An 18,323-nucleotide genomic window follows, 5' to 3' on the forward strand; every position below is an offset into this window, starting at 1 on the left:
ACAAAAATCAATGGAAATATAAAGGAGGATAAGGAGAAGAATGGCAGGCAGGTGGGAAGAAAGGAAGGCTGGAAAGAAGGGAGGAAGAGAGGACACAAAGAACAAACAAAGGGAGAGAAGGAGGAACGGAAAAAGGGACAGAAACATTACCGGAAGGAGAGGAAAAGAGGAGGAAGAAAGATAGGAGGGCATAACACTGACTACTGGTTTGATTATTGGAATCAATTTCAAAGAAGTGATTAACCAGCCAATCAGCCCAGGATGATATACATATCAAAATCATTTGCAGTGCAATCAGTATGTAATGAAAACTCAATCAAAAGTACAGTTACCCCAAATAGTAGGAGCACAGAGACAATAATACATCAAATATATCCACAATATCAAAAAAAAACACTTGTAAGCTAACATGCATGTACATGGTTGTGGCTATTTAAATGTACAAGCCTATTGCTCTATGTATGTAAGCATATTGACCTGACACTGTTGGGAGTCAGACTGCAGGCATCACTCTTTTCATCCATGCTGTTTTCCAATAGTGTTGCACTATAATTATGCTCCCCTATATCAATTGCAAAGAAGCCATTGCTCTATGGCATCTTGGTTAAAAATAGCATGTATGGACTGCCAGAATGCATCCTACCTACAGAAGCTGTGGGTTTCTGTCACCACTGACAGAGAAGTGTGATTGAAAGAAGAAGCATCAGTAATGATTTTCAGTCACGGCAGCAGTGCGGACCAATGGTTCCTATGTATTTATGCAGCACTGCTGGGCCACAAAAGATGCATGAAGAAATAAAAGATTTTTATGGGGAAATGTGGTTGGGAAACTGTCTTTGTGTCTGATCTATGGGCTCTCACACAATATATTCCATATTCTGCCAACCTGTTGCCGTTGTACTGAATCTTCAGCTGAAGACAAATTAGCATTTAAATGAGGCAAGTTATTTTCCTTTTACGTCCGCTCTAAATTACTAACGCAATAGCTTTGATTGAGATGAGAGGAGGGAGACTGGTGGCTTTTTTAGTGTTATTGACCCAGAAAAGGTTGAGTGAACACGCTCGCTCTTTTTCAGCAACACCCCTGCATCGAGCTCACAAAGTTACACTCACTCACAGCTGAGAGCTGCTGCTCTGTAGCCTACAACCAGAACCTCCAAAGTTTGGCACTGAACAGCTTGACTGATGCAAGCTGTCTTGCCTAAAGGACCACTCCAATGATTTTCAGCCTTATCTCCACAGTGTACGTGTCACAGACAGTTTCTTTAATGCACCTATACACTTGGCAGCACTGCTGCCTCCCCAAATACTGCACAGGATGACGCAGTCCTGGCCTAATAAGCAGCAAGAAGGCATCATCTTCCTCAAAGTTTACATTTTCATAATGTGGAACAAAGTATTATTAACCCATAAGAACCCATGGTGACACCAGTGTAACACACACTTCAAAGGCCCCAAAATCTTCCTTATACAGCTTTGTGCTTGATCTTAACTCATTAAGTCCTTAAGCAACATATACGAAACGTCCTGGTGTGATGGTCATGTCACAGTCATGTGACTGTGACAGGTCGGGACCTTTTCAAAATGGTGGTGTGACATGTAAACACAAGTGAAGGAAGCAACTAATTTCAAAAAGCCTGTATTTTGATGCTAAAGGTAAGTTAAAACCCATTTAACGATTCTAATACTTTATACGTTGTATACAGTCAACCTGTTTTGACCATATTTCTTGAACAAATTAATATAAAACAATAAAACAAGTAAATTTACCATAAACGCCCAATGTAAAGTATATGTACCATCACAGATCTCTGACATTAAGGGGTAGTATAAAAAAATCCCATCAGAAATGTCTTCAATGTGGTCCACTTGGTCTGTGGTGTACTCCCCATAATTTTCCTTTGAGGGGAAATGGGTCTGGGTTCTTATGGGTTAAAATTGTAGCCCATATTTGAGAACATTCAAAGAAAAGGCTGGATTTTATTTGGAGTATTCACTGTAAGAAAAGGCTTCAATACACTTTCTGTAACAGTCCAGTCATGAATAACGCCATAACAAACATTTACACAACACACACCTGTGTCTGAATGACAAAAAGACATGACTTGAAGCCAGAAATGTTACATATTCCATCATTGAAAAGGTCTGTATAATAAAGACATCAATTTTGTTCTGCGTTGTTAAAAATGTTTCCATACTTTGAGTCATTAAATGTAACATCTCAAGTTTGTTTCCAACATGCATCTAAATGCCGCAAAATTTGGTGGAGCAGCTTGGTTGCAAATACAATGAAGCCTTCTTTGTCATCTCTGCATAAGACTGATTAATTTTTTGACACCGCCACACACACCTACAGTGTGTTATGTTGGTGATCGGTCTAGTGCAGCACAAGTTAGTTACAGTTCGACTTATCAACTGTCATACTTGAGTAAACTCCAACACCCACTGGGTCAGTGCTCCCCTGCTGGTGTGACTAACCTTTTCTCCACCACCTGAGCTTTAATCAAAGTGTTGGAGCAGTCAGGCATATACAGAGTCTTTGTAGTTGAGTGCCACATACATGTACCGACTCATAACATCCCAGCTGCAGAGAGGAGCCTGTCTTTTGTCATGTCTGTCGCACTTTTAACTTTGCTGTTGTTTAATTTCTTTGTGTTTTCTGCATTTGCCATTTAATATTCTGTATATCTGTCATATCCAATTTGGGTATTGTTTTACTTTTTTATACGTTACATATTGCAGCTTTTAATACTATTAACTATAATAGCACTTGCCTCCTTGCATGTTTATGGACATTTTAAAGTCCTTGTATCTGTATGAAATAACTAAATATTATTCAGTGTCTGACTGCAATGGTTTGGCTCAGAAAGTCTACAGAGAAAGGTGATATGTCTCTGGAACTATGTATTTATTCAAATAAAGGGAGCAGGTCAGAGGGGCTCTGCTGACCGGCAAGCAAAAGGTGTCTGGTTAATACCCCAAGACAGGCAATTGAAAATGTGTGGACAGGGACACATTCTTTCTATCTGGGAGGTCATTTGGAAAAAGAGTGCTGAGTAGCCTTCTCTCTGCCCCTGACTGGAAGGCTGTCTTTTTCTCTCTCTCTCGACTCCTCTCCTCTGCGCCCACGACTGCGAAACTCCATAAAGAGTGATGGATGTTGATGGAGACACACGGAGTGGTGATTATGGATCATCGCAGAGTATTGAGGAAGGACGGAGACGGACAGACGGAAACCGAGAAAGAGAGGGACGATTGCAGACTCCTTGTGGTTAATGTCAGAGTTGAATCTGTTCTTTAGTAGATGGAGCTGTTGCGCCACTGAGTGGTGACGTGTTTAACTACTGCACCGAAGTATGAAAAATATATGAAAAAATAAAAATATATGATTTTGACATACAAAACATAACACAGTTGATTAATTCATCATTATATCTTTTAACATTTCCCCGTCAGCAGGGTCAGCTTGAGATCAGCACTCATGGAGTTTGTATTGACAGTGCTCAAGCAGCAGAGGAGATGCTTCCTAAACTGTAGCTGTATGTTGGAAAAAAGTGTCTCTAATTATTATGGCAATCTGAGGTCAAATATTTTGTCACTTAATCATGATCTGTTGGCCATCGCCATAATGTGAGTAAAATCACAGATAAGACACAACATGACACACACCTTTTGAATAGAATAAGAAAAGATGCAGTTCAGATTAAAAAATGAAGCAAAGCATTAAAAACCAGGTGATTATCAGATGATATATTGTTGGATGATTATTACTAATGCATGTAAGAAGCATTTAAATGTTGCTGCTTGTTGATATAGAGCTAATTTTAATAACTTTATACATTATTTGGCTGTTTAATCTGCAACAAATGTGTCACATTGTGAACTGATCACGTTTTGTATCCAAAATCATAATCTGAAAAGTAACTACAACTGTCAAACTGATGTAGTAGATTAAAAATCTGAAATGTAGTGGAGTTGGAGTATAAAGTAGTTGGAGGAGGAGATGGAAATACTCAAGTAAAAATTGTACTTAGTGTATTAAAGAAAATAGATTAAACCCAAGTATTAAAGCAAAAAAACTGACATCAACAGATGAGTTTTTATGAATAAAAGTAAAAGGAGAAGTGATTTCAAAGTCACTGAATCTGCTGCCGTTACGTTCTCTAACTGGATGTTTCAGAGTCGGGAGGCCCTGAGAGCAAAAAGTCCAGTCACCTTTAGTCTCAAACTGGGGCTGAGGAACAGTTAGAGGAATCTGCCCGAGGACCTCCGCCTGCTCTCTAACTCACAGGGGACCTAAAATTCAGCAATTTAGCTAATGTATGTGACTCAGGTTTCCTGGGGGAAGGGAACAAGTACATCACTAGTGTGGGATACGCTGAAGCCTTTTAATCAAATCTGACAAGTAAACGGGCGTGGAATGCATCAGGGGAAAGTTCTGCCCTTCTCTTGGTCAAATATTTAAAACGATGCCATTTTTTCTTTGCATTTCTCTCTTCTGTACTGTTCTTGACGTACGGTTACGCCCAAAGGCTCAGAAACACAGACTGAGGATTTCATTACTGTGGGAAGCTTGATTCTACAGATCCCTTTTCCTCATGGACTCTTTCTGGTTCGAGTGTCGGTCATTACAAAAGTCCACAAAATGAAACTAAATACTACATTAGACTGTATGATACCCAAAGACATCTAATCCCATTCATAAATGCACAGTGGTGGAAGAAGTGTTGCGATCCTTTACCTTAGTAAAAGTACCAATACAATAATCTAAAAATACTCCATTACAAGTAAAAGAGACTGCATGTAAAATCCTGTTTAAGTAAAAGTATTATCAGCTAAATGTACTTAAGGTATCAAAGTAAATGTACTTGTTCTAAAAATGGCCTGTGAGTGATAAATTATTATTACTTTATTAGATTGTTAACACTGATGCAGCAATGTGTAAGCTGTATTTTACTGCTGTAGCTGGTCGAGGTAGTTTTAACTACTTTATGTACTGCTAGCTAGTTTAATCCAGTGGTTACCAACCTGGGGGTCCAGCCCCTCCAAAGGGCCACACGATAAATCTGAGAGGTCGTGAGATGATTTTTGGACTAAATCTTAACTTTAAAGTGCAATATTTCCCTCAAAAATGTAGTGGAGTAGAATCATAAAGTTACATAAAATGGAAATACTCAATATTCAGTACTTGAATAAATGTACTTAGTTACTTTCCACCACCATAAATGGAAATGATAAATCCCATTTTAGGATGATGACCTTTGATATATATATATATATATATATATATATACAAACAAACAAACAAAAAGATACATATAAAGGTTACATTAAATTCCGCTGACAATATAATCAAAAGAAAACAACATATTATAAATAAGAAAGAAAAAACAACCAAACAACAAGAAAAACAAATGACCATATTGCATACAATTCAAGGATAGCCATGTCATTTAGAAGGATACGTTTCTAGTGGGTCATTTCTAGTATTTTTCTTTGCAATTTCATCCTCACTTTAGTTTTTGTGGTATTCTCAGCTGCTGGTGGCGGATCACAGCATAAAACAGTCTTTTTGGACAGACAGGGAGCAAGACGTGCAGCCATTGGTACGCAAGGAGTAGAGTAGACGGGACAGAGCAACACATCTCTCTCAGTGATACAGCAAAGACAGGTGGGGTCACGGCTGATACAGGAAGTCTAATAATATCCACCAGCAGATTTATGAAGTGATGTCCAGCTGGGAAATTTGCCCACAGAGCACTTCCAGGATGATGGCGCTATTTCACAGCTAATGTATATTCCACATGCAATATCCTGATGGCAGAGTCGTCGGGGTTACAGGAGCTCTTGGACAAATTATAGGACTGTGTTGACACAGCAGACACTTCACCCTGTGGGTCCAACTGCAGGGGGTCAAGGAGTGAAGCTGTAATACATGTGAGATAAGAAAACACTGAGAGGACTTCATTAAGATTGGGGTCAGTGCCACTGGCCTGAACTCACAGAGGAAGGTGAGCTCTACCTTCTTCCGCACAGGAATGATTAAAGTAGGTTAGGATGTAATTTAAGGACTAAGAGTGTGTGGTTAAATGTCACTGATTAAATGTCACTGTGACTGTTGTAGACATGGGCAAATATGGATGAATATCTGTTTATAAGAATATTTTACAGGCAGAGCAAAGGCATAAAAAATATCACTTATCACTTATTTATGTTTTCCCTGCCTTAAGGTTATGAGGGAGAAATGTGTATTAGCTGTTAAATGATTTTACCCCCAGACAACTAGAACCCTCAATGAGCCTGTATTGACAAGGTTATTAGTCTTGCTCTCTCTGTTTAACACAAAACCTCCGTTACTATATAATAGTGCTTTTATAACCTGTGTTTTTAATTAATACAAATTCAGAATTCAAGATTCCTATAATAAACGTGGCTCAGTTTATATCTGTTGGGTTGATGTGGGTCAAACGGGAGGTTTGGTTTTATCTGGGGAACACCTAGGTGAACAACAGCAGCGTGGGAAGCTGGAAAATGTGCAGCACATCTCGTTGCCTCAATTTGGTGTAGGAGGAACAGTCATGACAGGAAGGTCTTATGCAACCAAAGCTGGATGAGCTTGGATTAACAGTATAATCATCTCCAAAATACTGCGAATGAGTCATTATACTGTAATGGCAACCAACACACTGATTTCTGCACATGATTACTAGAGAGTAGCCTCATATATAGATGCTAATGTAATGTGTGTGGAGCATAACATTATTTTTTCACAATAGGTATTTAAAACCACAACTCAGTTTTTCAGGATTACTGATGAGAATAACCACTTTTTTGCTGGCTTTAATCCGTCTATAACCATTTGTCGCTTGTCTATAACTCATTGTTATTGCGACTTAAAAAGAGATTTTTAATTCCAATGAGGCTTTCCTGGTTAAATAAAGGTTTAATCACAAAACGTATATTTTACTGGTAAATGACCTGGTGTTACTGAAAATGAGTAGGCCTGTCATTGGGAATAATTGGAGCTTGAGCTTGTCAGTGTTGAGGCTTTGATTTAATTGGTTGTGCTGACTATCGTTCATTGTCAATTCACAGCTTTTGTGTGTGATTTCTAATTGAAAAAGTTATACCTACTCAACATGAATTACTTATACAATTATACTTCTCTGTTGTGCATGGGTTCACCGTACAGATTGTCCAACACCATGGCCAGCCGTGATCGTATAGTGGTTAGTACTCTGCGTTGTGGCCGCAGCAACCCCGGTTCGAATCCGGGTCACGGCAGTCCGTTTTGACGCACACACAGATTGGAGGTGAATATGTCTGATAAAGTACAGTGTCCTTTCCTCACCACCAGTGGCTTCAATCAAAGAAGATGACGACTGATACCTTGGCGAAATAGCAGTACAGTAGATTCATAAAGAAAGGCACACGGCCTCTACAAACACAGTTCATAATGAAGTAACAGACAGTGTCATGGTTCTGGTCTCTAGGCTGTTTATTTTCTATTATTGCAATACAGGAACAAAACAAATGTAATTTGGAAAGTAATGTAGAATGCAATTAAGTACATTTTCTTTGTTTTGAGGTACTTCTACTTTACTTGAATGCTTCCGTTTTATGTTACTTTATACTTCTACTGCACTATATTTTGGAGACAAATATTGTGCTTTTTAAGTCTACATTTATTTGATGGCAAAGTTTGGATACTTTGATATTGTCATGCGTGGTAGCGACAGAATTTGTGGCCAGCCGTGATCGTATAGTGGTTAGTACTCTGCGTTGTGGCCGCAGCAACCCCGGTTCGAATCCGGGTCACGGCAGTCTGTTTTAAGGCACACCTCAATTCGGACAACGCAAACAGCCAGAATGATATTGATCCTCGATGCACCAGAGTCTCATTAGAAATACTTACCCAAATCAATAGATCTTTATACTACCCATTGTTATTTTCGTCCATCAATTTAAAGATTTAATTGACCCAGCAATTAAACAATATATATCATAGTACTGAAAGCGTTAGTTAAATGTTTATGTATAAACCAGAATCAGCTGACAGTGCATGTCCATGAGGAAACCTTAAAACAGGCCATTTACCTTTTCTGAAAAGTCTCAATATCTCCATGTATTATTTAATAAATGTTAATAATTTATAATAGCTGTTTATTTGGGCTAATTAACTGCTTTTTTTCAAATATATATGGTCTAAATCCATGGTTCATATCTTCACGCGTCACAATGACGTACAAATCTCGCGTTACCACTCCCCAAATCTCGTCCAAAAATCCAACCAGGAAGCGAATGGCGGAAATGTAAATCCACCTCACGCTTCCAGCTGACACTTTTTGGGGGCAGACCTGTTTGTTTCCTGAATGGAGAGGCCAGCCGAGTAGACAGCAGATGTCTTCAAGCTAAAAACGGTGGACGGTTTTGAAGAAACGATGTCGTCGCGTCTCACTACCTGGCAGGATCGGTAAAGTGAATGGACGTATAGCCAGCCAATGATCCAGCTGAGTGTCCTGTCACTGCCAGCCTGCCAGATTAAACACCGGTGGGTTTAACATTAACTTCTGGATTTTACTTGTATTGTATACCACAACATATAAGAGGAAAATACGTATAAAACCTTCAAACTTGGCAACCCGACGCTATGTTCGATGAGCTGATTTCAAGAACATCACAAATCCTTTGATCGTGAGTAGCAAAACCAAAGAGAAGCAACCGTAATGACAACTTGAGAACTGAATTTAAGTAAGTTTAAGGGCTTCAGATTGCATCTAGCCTTCCTACAGTCTATCAAATGGTGGTAAATTACTACCACCAGCAAATAACTAGTGGCTATTTCCTGTAACTTCAACGTGAATACATAAATAAAGCAGTGGTAGCTAAGTCTGACAACTCTACCAGTAGCTGGCCAAAGTGTACGTATGTTACTTTGAAATAACAGTTAGAAAATGTTTCTGTCTATGTCAGGCCTGTACTTGTATCACCCACCATCTCATATTTTGTCTAGATGTGAGGCCCTGCTGCTATCCATCTTTCACTCCAGCTGTCTGTATGGTGTAGTATAACAATTGCAAAACTGGATGAGCAGGCTCTGGCACATGTTCTTGACCAGCTGTATCCCATACTTACTGAAAGGCTTGACAAAGACTTGTTTTATGCATGAAAGCATGTTTGTCAAACATTTTGCAAGAAACACTGCATGGCTAAAGGTATGTGGACACATCATTTCAAGTTTGGGGAAGGTCCTTTCCTGTTTTAACATGACAATGCCCCCATGCACAAAACCAGGTCTGTAAAGAATTTATTTTTTTGTTGGAGGGGAATGACTAGGAGGGGAAGAACTGAGCCCTGGCCTCAGTCCCATTTTGAGCCTTATTGGCCTTATTGCCCAATATCAGTGCTCAACCTCTAATGCTTTTGTGGCTGAATGGGGGAAATCTCTGCAGCCAGGCTTCAAAATCGTGTGGAAAGCCTTCCCAGTAGACTGAAGGCTGTTATAGTAGCATATTGATTGTTTTTGGATTGAGATCTTCAACAGTCACATATCGGGGTATTGTTCAGGTGTCTGCATACTTTTGGCCATGTAGTATAATTTATTTTCTCGAATGACAAGTTGGTAATTAGCCAGTGTTAAGAAGAGCAGCCTCTGCCAGCTGATGAACACGGTCAGCGGATATTGGTCTTTGTTATTCCTCCTCCAGGAAGAGCATCATACAGTAGAGTGAGCCTCTTTCTGTGACTCCTCATTTCCAGACATATGGCCCTGGTCCTCAGCTAGCCGAGGGAGACGACGTAACGCGACGACACTAGCATCATGTTCCTGAAAACATCGTTCACCACCCTGATCGTGGGGGTGTTTGTGGTGTATGTGCTCCACACCTGCTGGGTGATGTACGGGATAGTGTACACTAAACCCTGTGACAGCCCCAAAGGTGACAACTGTATCACACCCTTCCTGGCAGGGAATCCGAAGCTCCAGGTCAGTAATGTGAAGGGATGGATGTTCAGTTTGAATTCCAGTATGTTTTCTTTCTGTCTGTGTGGGTGCTTTAGTTTAATTGGTAGGGAAGGAAGGAGGCCAGTAGTATATTGTATATATGTAATAATATCTGTAATGTCTCTCTGTGTGTATCCAGTTGAGTATCTACACTGCACTGCGGCCCAATGCAGAGGGAGGACATACCCTGATCCACAAAGAAGAAACATTTGATGTCGACAGCAAGTTTGAGAGGTTGGTGGGACTCTCACTTTTTCGATTTCACATAGAAGAGAAATGAGTTGTAATAAGCCTGGGAAGTGGATTGTCTCTGTCCTCAGATCTGATTGGTTAAGTCGGATTCAGAGCTGTAACTGATTGACACTGAGCTTTAATGAACCCCACAGCATTAATGCACTATTCAGATGAATAGATATCAATCTTGTTAAGTACTAAAACAGTCTGATGCATACATAAGTATACATAAGCCGTGTTCTGATATCAATGTCAAAAATACCTTCCTTCCATCCTCTTCACACTTTCTCTCTCTTTTTCCTCTCCAGGATAGTAAATGTCTCCCTCCCTAAGAAGACTCGTAACAATGGAACTTTATATGCGCTCATATTTGTCCATCAAGCTGGCGTCACTCCGTGGCAGGATCCACGTCAGGTCCACTTGGTGGCTCAGCTCACCACATACATGGTCCCTAAGCTGCCGGAAATCTCTTTGATATCCGGAAAGGATCAAACACAGGTACCTGACTTGTTCCACAGTTCAGGCTGAAAGTGAAAGTGAAAGGTGGTCATGTTTTCTCAATGAAGACGTGGGTGTTTTTAAGGGCATGAGGAGGAGCTTGAGGGAGCTACATCAATGTATTATACAACTCATGGGAGAATACTTTTACTTTGTGATTGGTTTGATTTACTATATTATATTAATTATGTGTTTTTATATTTCTAGGACTGAGAATTTGTTTTGTATGATGCATACATAGTTTATATTATAAGTCTTCTCAGCTGACCACTTACATTTTTGTAATACCCAATTCACTTAACTTGTAGTATCTGTACCTTATCAAAGTATATACAGAAGACTTTAGCTACTAATCAGGTGTTTGATCTGAGAGTAAAATGTCTGTGTGATCACACAGGGTCAGAAAGAAGAAGCACAGCAGAAGAACCGGCATGATGATAACCCTGCGGCAGCGGGTGGAGCCGGAGGTGGTCCCGCTTCTTCGTCTGATCATCCAGCTGCTCACTGGCGCTCCCGCCTAACACTCAACATTGTTGGCGACCACTTCATATTCGACAGAGAATACCTGCCTAGTGACGTCCACAGATACCTCAGAGTGTACGATAGTGGATACAGAAACACACACATACAACACTCTCTGAGAATGAAAAAGTCTGGGTATGGTTTGGAAACTATTGTGGACGTTACAGAACAATACCAATAATACCCGCTTATAAAGGATTACACGGACTGACAGCAACAGCAACTGGATGTCCACAATATTATTGGCAAAGCTTTTAATTAGCACCCAGAGGCATCATGATGATTTTGTTTTCTGTGTTTCAGATTCCAAAATGGTAAGAAGATGGTTTATCTACCTCTGCTGTTTGTTGATGAGCTCAGCAACCGGGTCAAGGACCTTGTGGTAAGCTTCTGCATTTAAATAAATATTATATAATACACTGGAATTGACTGTCTGGCAGATTTTCAAATGCACTCTTTTTTTCTCTCTTATTCATTTTCTTACTGAGCTTGTGTGGAGGGGAATGTTAACACTTACATAACCCAATGATTCAAGGTTGGTCTGATGAACCAGATAAATCTTGTTGATTTGTTTTCACTGACCCCAGCCATGAATTGCTTCCTGCCTCAGAATAATATAAAGCCCAAAGCTTGTCTCACCTGAATATCACAGAGATGCAACAAAAAAAAAAAGTATGGATGATAATAGTTTGCAAACATTTGGAGGCCATTACACATTTAAAAAAAGTGACTCTATAAAACACAATTATGTTGATCTGTCATTCCACATATATACTTTAAAGAGTATGAGAACATCAATGCTTTAGATGGTGATTATGTAAAATAATCTGTGTGTGTTTGTAGGAGATCAACAGTACCTCCATGGAGCTCCCTCTGACCATCTCCTACGACTCTATCTCTCTGGGAAGGCTGCGATTCTGGATCCACATGCAAGACGCTGTTTACTCTCTGCAACAGTTTGGTATGTTAATCTCTCTCTCTCACACACACACACACACACACACACACACACACACACACACACACACACACACACACTGTCTAGAAGCCTTGCACTCTAATACCATGTATATTTCTCTGTCCGTCTGTCTCCCTGTATGTGTTGCAGGTTTCACAGAAAAGGATGCAGATGAGATTAAAGGGATCTTCGTGGATACCAACCTGTACTTTCTGGCTCTGACCTTCTTTGTAGCTGCCTTCCATGTAAGTGTTAATACAGAGCACGGCACCACATTACACTAGAATGGAATAAAATAGAATAGAGCTCTAAGACACACACAGTATAATCAGTCTACGTACTGTATTCTTTAGTTAATGTGTTTGTAAAAAGTAAACTCTAACCCACTCTTCATCTTTAACGTAACATAAGCACAAAAAAGAAACATTTTAAATGTAAGTCTTGACACGTTAATAATAAAAGAAAGAGAAAGGAGCACTGAGGTGTGCTGATTATAACAATAACAATAACAACAATAACCTGTAGCTTGACAAATTTGGGTGTTTAAAATTAAAACGTATGTCCTGTCTATTGCGTTTTCAGCTCCTCTTTGACTTCCTGGCGTTCAAGAACGACATCAGCTTCTGGAAGCAGAAGAAGAGCATGGTGGGAATGTCCAGCAAAGCAGGTAGGTAACTTTGTTCTCACTGAAAAACACAATATTGGACAGGAAACAAATGCAAAACAGATGACAAAGTTGGAAAAGTCAGGAGCTTCAGCTGCACACTATAAATATGTGGTGAGTGATTGAATAGAGCATGTACAGTATGTGACTGTCAGTCCTTTTTCAGAATAAATGTGTAAAACAAGCAAATCTACAAGAAACCAGCCTCAGCTGTGTGTTAAGTATAATCTGACTCAATGAGTCTGGACTGCTGAGTGGCCAGATGTTGCGCTCTGCTTCCTTCTGCTCAGCAACAAAAGCAGCAACAGAGTAAGGAAGGCTCGCTGTCAGTTAATGGCAAGAATTATCCTGTGGGCAATATTTGGCCCACAGCAGTATAAGCAAGACGCCTGTACTTCATGATTCTGAATAACTTCCGAGAGTAGAAAACACAGTAACATTGGAGCGGACAGAACCCTGCAAAGCGTCAAAATTGTGGAAAATGTATCATCTGCTGGATTAAAAGATTAAATCTTGACCAGCAGTAACCTAGGCAAAGCTGTCACAACATAACATTTTGTGTGTTTTGTTTTTCAGTGCTCTGGCGATGTTTCAGCACCATAGTGATTTTCCTCTATTTGTTTGACGAGCAGACCAGCCTGCTTGTCCTCATACCTGCTGGCATCGGCTCTATCATTGAAGTAAGTACAAACAGACTGGAAACACACTTAAAGATACATGTTAATACGCACTTACATGCATTCAGAACAGAGAGACATAAATAGAGACATGCACATTAATTCAACTGGCTGGTGTAATTAACAATAATAACAATATTTTCACACAAACTGTAATATTCTGCTCTCAGGTTTATTATATTTATTCAGGTTAATTAATGGGAATGAGGCGCCCCTCACCTTGATATAATTCTCCAGCTTAACATTACCTAACATCATTCTTTTGATGTTAAGTGGAGTTTATAAGAATGAAGTCTATGATTCATGCTGATGAATGCATGATATTCTGTGTTTTGGGAATGTTTTTTTTTATTGCAGGTATGGAAAGTGAAGAAGGCCTTTAAGATTCAGGTTTTCTGGAAAGGAGGCAAACCATCATTCCTGGTAGGTGTGCGTGGGTGTAACTGCTTGACTCTTTTTTTTTTTTTCTATTATCAAATCAAATCTTTCCCACCTAGGTTGCTCTACACTATTTGACTGTTTGTCAATTGTAAATGAATTGATATGTGGACCAGCAGCACCATTTCCTGTGCACAGCTTTCTTTGAGTAGATTTTATTCATTCCCCCTGCCTGCTGCTGTAATCTCTCTACTAAATTACTGTGGGTTGAAACTGAAAGCTTCCAACGTTTTGATGCAGTAGTGTAGGTAGGATAACACCCGTAATATATTGACATGATTGGCCTTGTTATAAGTTCAAGTGGAAAATGCTTCAATAGGCAGTTCTAATGAACTCATAAGGTTTATAATTGTCCCTTTGGCCACGACGTCTTCACATGTTTCAGATGCACTCACCTCACAGCTGTACAGATGAAGAAAATAAGTGTGTGTGTGTGTGTTTTTTCTTTTCTGTGGAACAGTTTGGGAAATTAGATGAATCAGAGAGGAGAACAGAGGAGTACGATACTCTGGTAAGACACTATAGACTCACACACACACACACACACACGTGCATTGACAATACAATAAACCATCATTTCTACATGAGCAGGTAATCATCATTAAAGCATTATTGTACATATTCTTTAAAGGGTCAGTTCAGCAAAATCGCAAAAAACATATAATTTATCTTAGCCTTAGAGGTATCTTGCCTTGTAGCCCGGAATTACTATAAATAAGTAAAACATTTTCCATGTGTTAATTAAATTACTGAACGTTTGTTACTGGACAGTACAGATTGGAATGTAACTAGATGTACACTAAGTGTTGTGTGTCTTGTGTTTCTCTGTAGGCCATGAAGTATCTCTCATACCTCCTTTACCCATTGTGTATCGGAGGGGCTGTGTATGCTCTAATATTCCTACGATACAAGAGGTAGGGGTCTGTGTGTGTACGTATTGTGCACAATTTGTGTAACATGATAACTAATGTGATACTGATGTCGTCTTTGTTTCATCATTGTTTCTCTGTCCCTGTTTTAGTTGGTACTCGTGGTTGATCAACAGTTTGGTTAATGGTAAGCTTTTTTGTAACTGTTTTAAAACACCTTTTACTGATAAATTAAACAGTTAATTATTTACAGTATTAGAATTATTACCTCCTTGTGCCATTGCCTTATTTGATTGGAAAGAAAAGGCTTTTCAACATGTTCGTGACTGTTCCAGGTGTATATGCCTTTGGCTTCCTCTTCATGCTTCCTCAACTGTTTGTCAACTATAAGGTCAGTTTGTCATGGTCAACATGTTGTCTTACTGTTCAGGAATTTAAATTGTTCAGATATTGCCTCAAAGTTGGAAACATAAATTGCACCACAGCATTGCATTTAATTTAATTTACTCTCTTTCAAACATCCCTCTGACTTATTATGCTTAATTCAACAGCTGAAATCTGTGGCCCACCTGCCCTGGAAAGCCTTTACATACAAGGTGAGAAGACAACTCCAGTTAGTCAGTTGTTCAACTACCTCAGGGAGTGCTGATTAACATGTTTTTATGAATGGATTGTTTGGATTTAGAGATTTGTTGTTATATTGATACTAACTGATCAATCACCAGATTTTTTAAGAAGTGTGCTGTTCTGTCACAGATGCTGAATTATGCTTGATATAACAACCATTTTTTAGCATTATTTTCAAATGTTAAATACATTATGTCATTTAAGTCACTGAATATTCTTATTTGTGATTGGTGCATTTTTAATTATTAACTGATTGCTATTGATTGTTGCCAGGCATTCAATACCTTCATCGACGATGTGTTTGCCTTCATCATCACCATGCCAACGTCCCACAGACTGGCCTGTTTCAGAGACGATGTGGTGTTTCTCATTTACCTCTACCAGAGATGGTACACACACACACACAAACACAGATTGCTAAATCACCAACAAAACATACCCAATAGTTTTCTAACCTAAAACTCTCTCTTCCCCTCCCCAGGCTCTACCCAGTGGACAGAACGAGAGTAAATGAGTACGGAGTTTCTTACGATGAAAAACCCAAAGGAAAGACTCATAAGGACTAGAGAGGAAAGACGGGTTATTGGCTTCCATGATCTGGAATCTGCAGGTTTTGTTTTCGGCTCACTGGTATCCACTGATCTCATTTGGTATCAGCAGAGCTGGTTTAAAGGTCCAGAGGCACCTGGAAAAATGTTTTTGTTTCTGGTCAGTTAGTTTTAAATGGACCATCAAAATCCTCGTGGTTTTTGACTTTTTCATCCCGTCCCATTGTGCAAAATGTTGAAAGGTCAACATCTGCTAGTCTCCTTTTGCAGTCTGGAGAGGTATTTTTTGTTTTGCTGTGTATGACGGGACAGGAAGATCAATAAGATAAATCTCTGACCCATTTCCAACTGACGCAACAACCTGGAAAAAAACATCCCGTCTGATTTGGTTGTGTGAGGCTGCAAAAGTAAAATGTGATTTATTACATTGGGTGGGACTCTCATTTTTAAGCTGAAGTTGCCTCTTTAGAACCACTGTAAATATTTTATTTTCACAATTTTAATTGCAATGTCAAAAAGGGATTGTTGTTATTTTAAACATTTATATGTTTACAAATTCCAATTAACCAACTGGTTCAGGCTGCTTTGAGAAACCAACATCTAAATATATCGATTTTCCATATTAACATTCCATATTATTCCATAAGCGCCAAGTCTGATACATTGGAGCTTTCAGAAAGATCTGAGTTTCGTTGAAGTGAACGCTTTTTACAAGACGGAAACTGGTAATTACGGTAACTCCGATATAACATGAAAGCTGCGTTAGGCAAAGGTGGGCAGTACTGAGACATGTGGACAACAAGTGGATGTATTGTTAGCTCAGTTGAATATTCCTGATGTAGAATTTGAGCGCTTTTCTAGAGATTATATGAAATTATGCTAATTGTGTTTTAACTATTGCTCACTGAAAAGGCTGTTCACAATTTGTTGTACAATATGTGTAGACACTTCAAAAATGTTATCCCAGATTATCATGTAGACAAAGCTAACTTAAACCTGGGACAAATTCCAGAACTACAGACTGTGTGTAACCCACTTATTAAAGTGAGAATATATATGCTTAAAAATCAACCAAAAGGGCATTTAAAAGTTAACAAAAAAATTGTCCAAAATTTCAAATACATCACTTTAACGTTAAAGATTTTAACTAATGTACTTTTCACCCATGCACATATGATGTAATAGAAGCACAGTAGAAGATTCTGATTTGTTGCCATGGTGACGGGGATACATTTACTTAATGTTCCAGAATCGCGAGTTGCTGGAGAAGCAGTTAGAAGATTCTGATTTGTTGCCATGAAGGTGGGGATAAATTGCCTGTACATTCTAGAATCTTAAGCTTGAAAGTTCCAGAATCTGTTGAGTTGAGTCTCTTGCTCTGTCCACACGTTAAATGATGCTAACTTTTATTACACTGTAACACTGGAGGGTACCACTGAAAGCCATAATGTTCTTTCCATCCACTCTAGTTTTGTAGTTTTACCTACTCAAGTATTTTTTACATATCAGGGCCAAGAAAAATACTTTAGTGCCAAATGTGAGAGTGATTCTTTAAACTGTGAGCTTTTTATGTTCACCATAAATGGTCCATTTGATGTTTTTAAATAGACACTGACATTGTGAGGGAAACAGTAAACGGTAAGACTTGAGGAAAGTATTACTACATCTGGATTTTATGTCACATTTTGTTTTGTTTTTTGCCATACTTCTAATGTTGTTTTGTTGTTTGTTTGTTTTGTTTTTTTGGAATCAGCCTACTCCATTTTCAGATATCAGGATATATTAGGTCTGTGTAGAAAGATCTAATGCAGGGTTTCTGTTCCTGTGTAAATGCAGCCAGGAGAGAATTGCCTGAAATTTACCTTGAAATGGTTTTACTTATTGTAATGTTTGTGTTTTTGATTGAAATGAAATAAAATTGACTGACTGAACATACTATTAGCAGTGGATTTAAAACCTCTGGACATTTTTCTTCTGTACATATTCTTCATAGTTTTGGTTTGAAGTGATAATAGCAGCAGGAACTACACAAAGCACACATAGACTTGCACAGTGTTAAATTTCTAAACATATCGTACCTCTATCGAGAGGTTTGATAAAGTGCACCATATGCACACATTCAGACCTTCTTTGGTGTTTACTACCAACTAGTAGTCAGGTTAAAACTCATCTGTTTAGATTTATTTAAACTTACAAACATATCAAAGATACAATAAATATATAAAGATGAAATTATTTAAAGATACATATAGAATAAAGGCTGTGTATGAATTGGCTTGGAAAGA

General features: G+C 38.8%; 1 protein-coding gene and 2 non-coding genes across 3 annotated transcripts; all 3 read left to right on the forward strand.

Moving 5' to 3' along the window:
- The first annotated feature begins 7,212 nt into the window (after positions 1-7,212).
- Positions 7,213-7,284, forward strand: trnah-gug (transfer RNA histidin (anticodon GUG)). The gene has a single exon. It is a non-coding gene; the product is annotated as a tRNA-His (tRNA).
- A 467-nt stretch (positions 7,285-7,751) lies between these two features.
- trnah-gug (transfer RNA histidin (anticodon GUG)) lies at positions 7,752-7,823 on the forward strand. The gene has a single exon. It is a non-coding gene; the product is annotated as a tRNA-His (tRNA).
- A 542-nt stretch (positions 7,824-8,365) lies between these two features.
- On the forward strand, positions 8,366-16,500 carry clptm1l (CLPTM1 like). Its single transcript, XM_070921750.1, has 18 exons — positions 8,366-8,551; positions 9,760-9,985; positions 10,143-10,237; positions 10,546-10,735; positions 11,133-11,332; positions 11,561-11,639; positions 12,101-12,218; positions 12,366-12,460; positions 12,798-12,882; positions 13,456-13,559; positions 13,914-13,979; positions 14,455-14,505; positions 14,826-14,908; positions 15,016-15,050; positions 15,199-15,254; positions 15,415-15,459; positions 15,764-15,879; positions 15,972-16,500. Exons 2-18 carry the CDS (start codon positions 9,821-9,823, stop codon positions 16,054-16,056), a joined length of 1,668 nt encoding a protein of 555 aa, XP_070777851.1. The 5' UTR covers positions 8,366-8,551; positions 9,760-9,820; the 3' UTR covers positions 16,057-16,500.
- Positions 16,501-18,323: the final 1,823 nt, after the last annotated feature.

The sequence above is a fragment of the Enoplosus armatus genome, chromosome 16 (genome assembly GCF_043641665.1).
Source record: "Enoplosus armatus isolate fEnoArm2 chromosome 16, fEnoArm2.hap1, whole genome shotgun sequence".
Taxonomy (NCBI): domain Eukaryota; kingdom Metazoa; phylum Chordata; class Actinopteri; order Centrarchiformes; family Enoplosidae; genus Enoplosus; species Enoplosus armatus.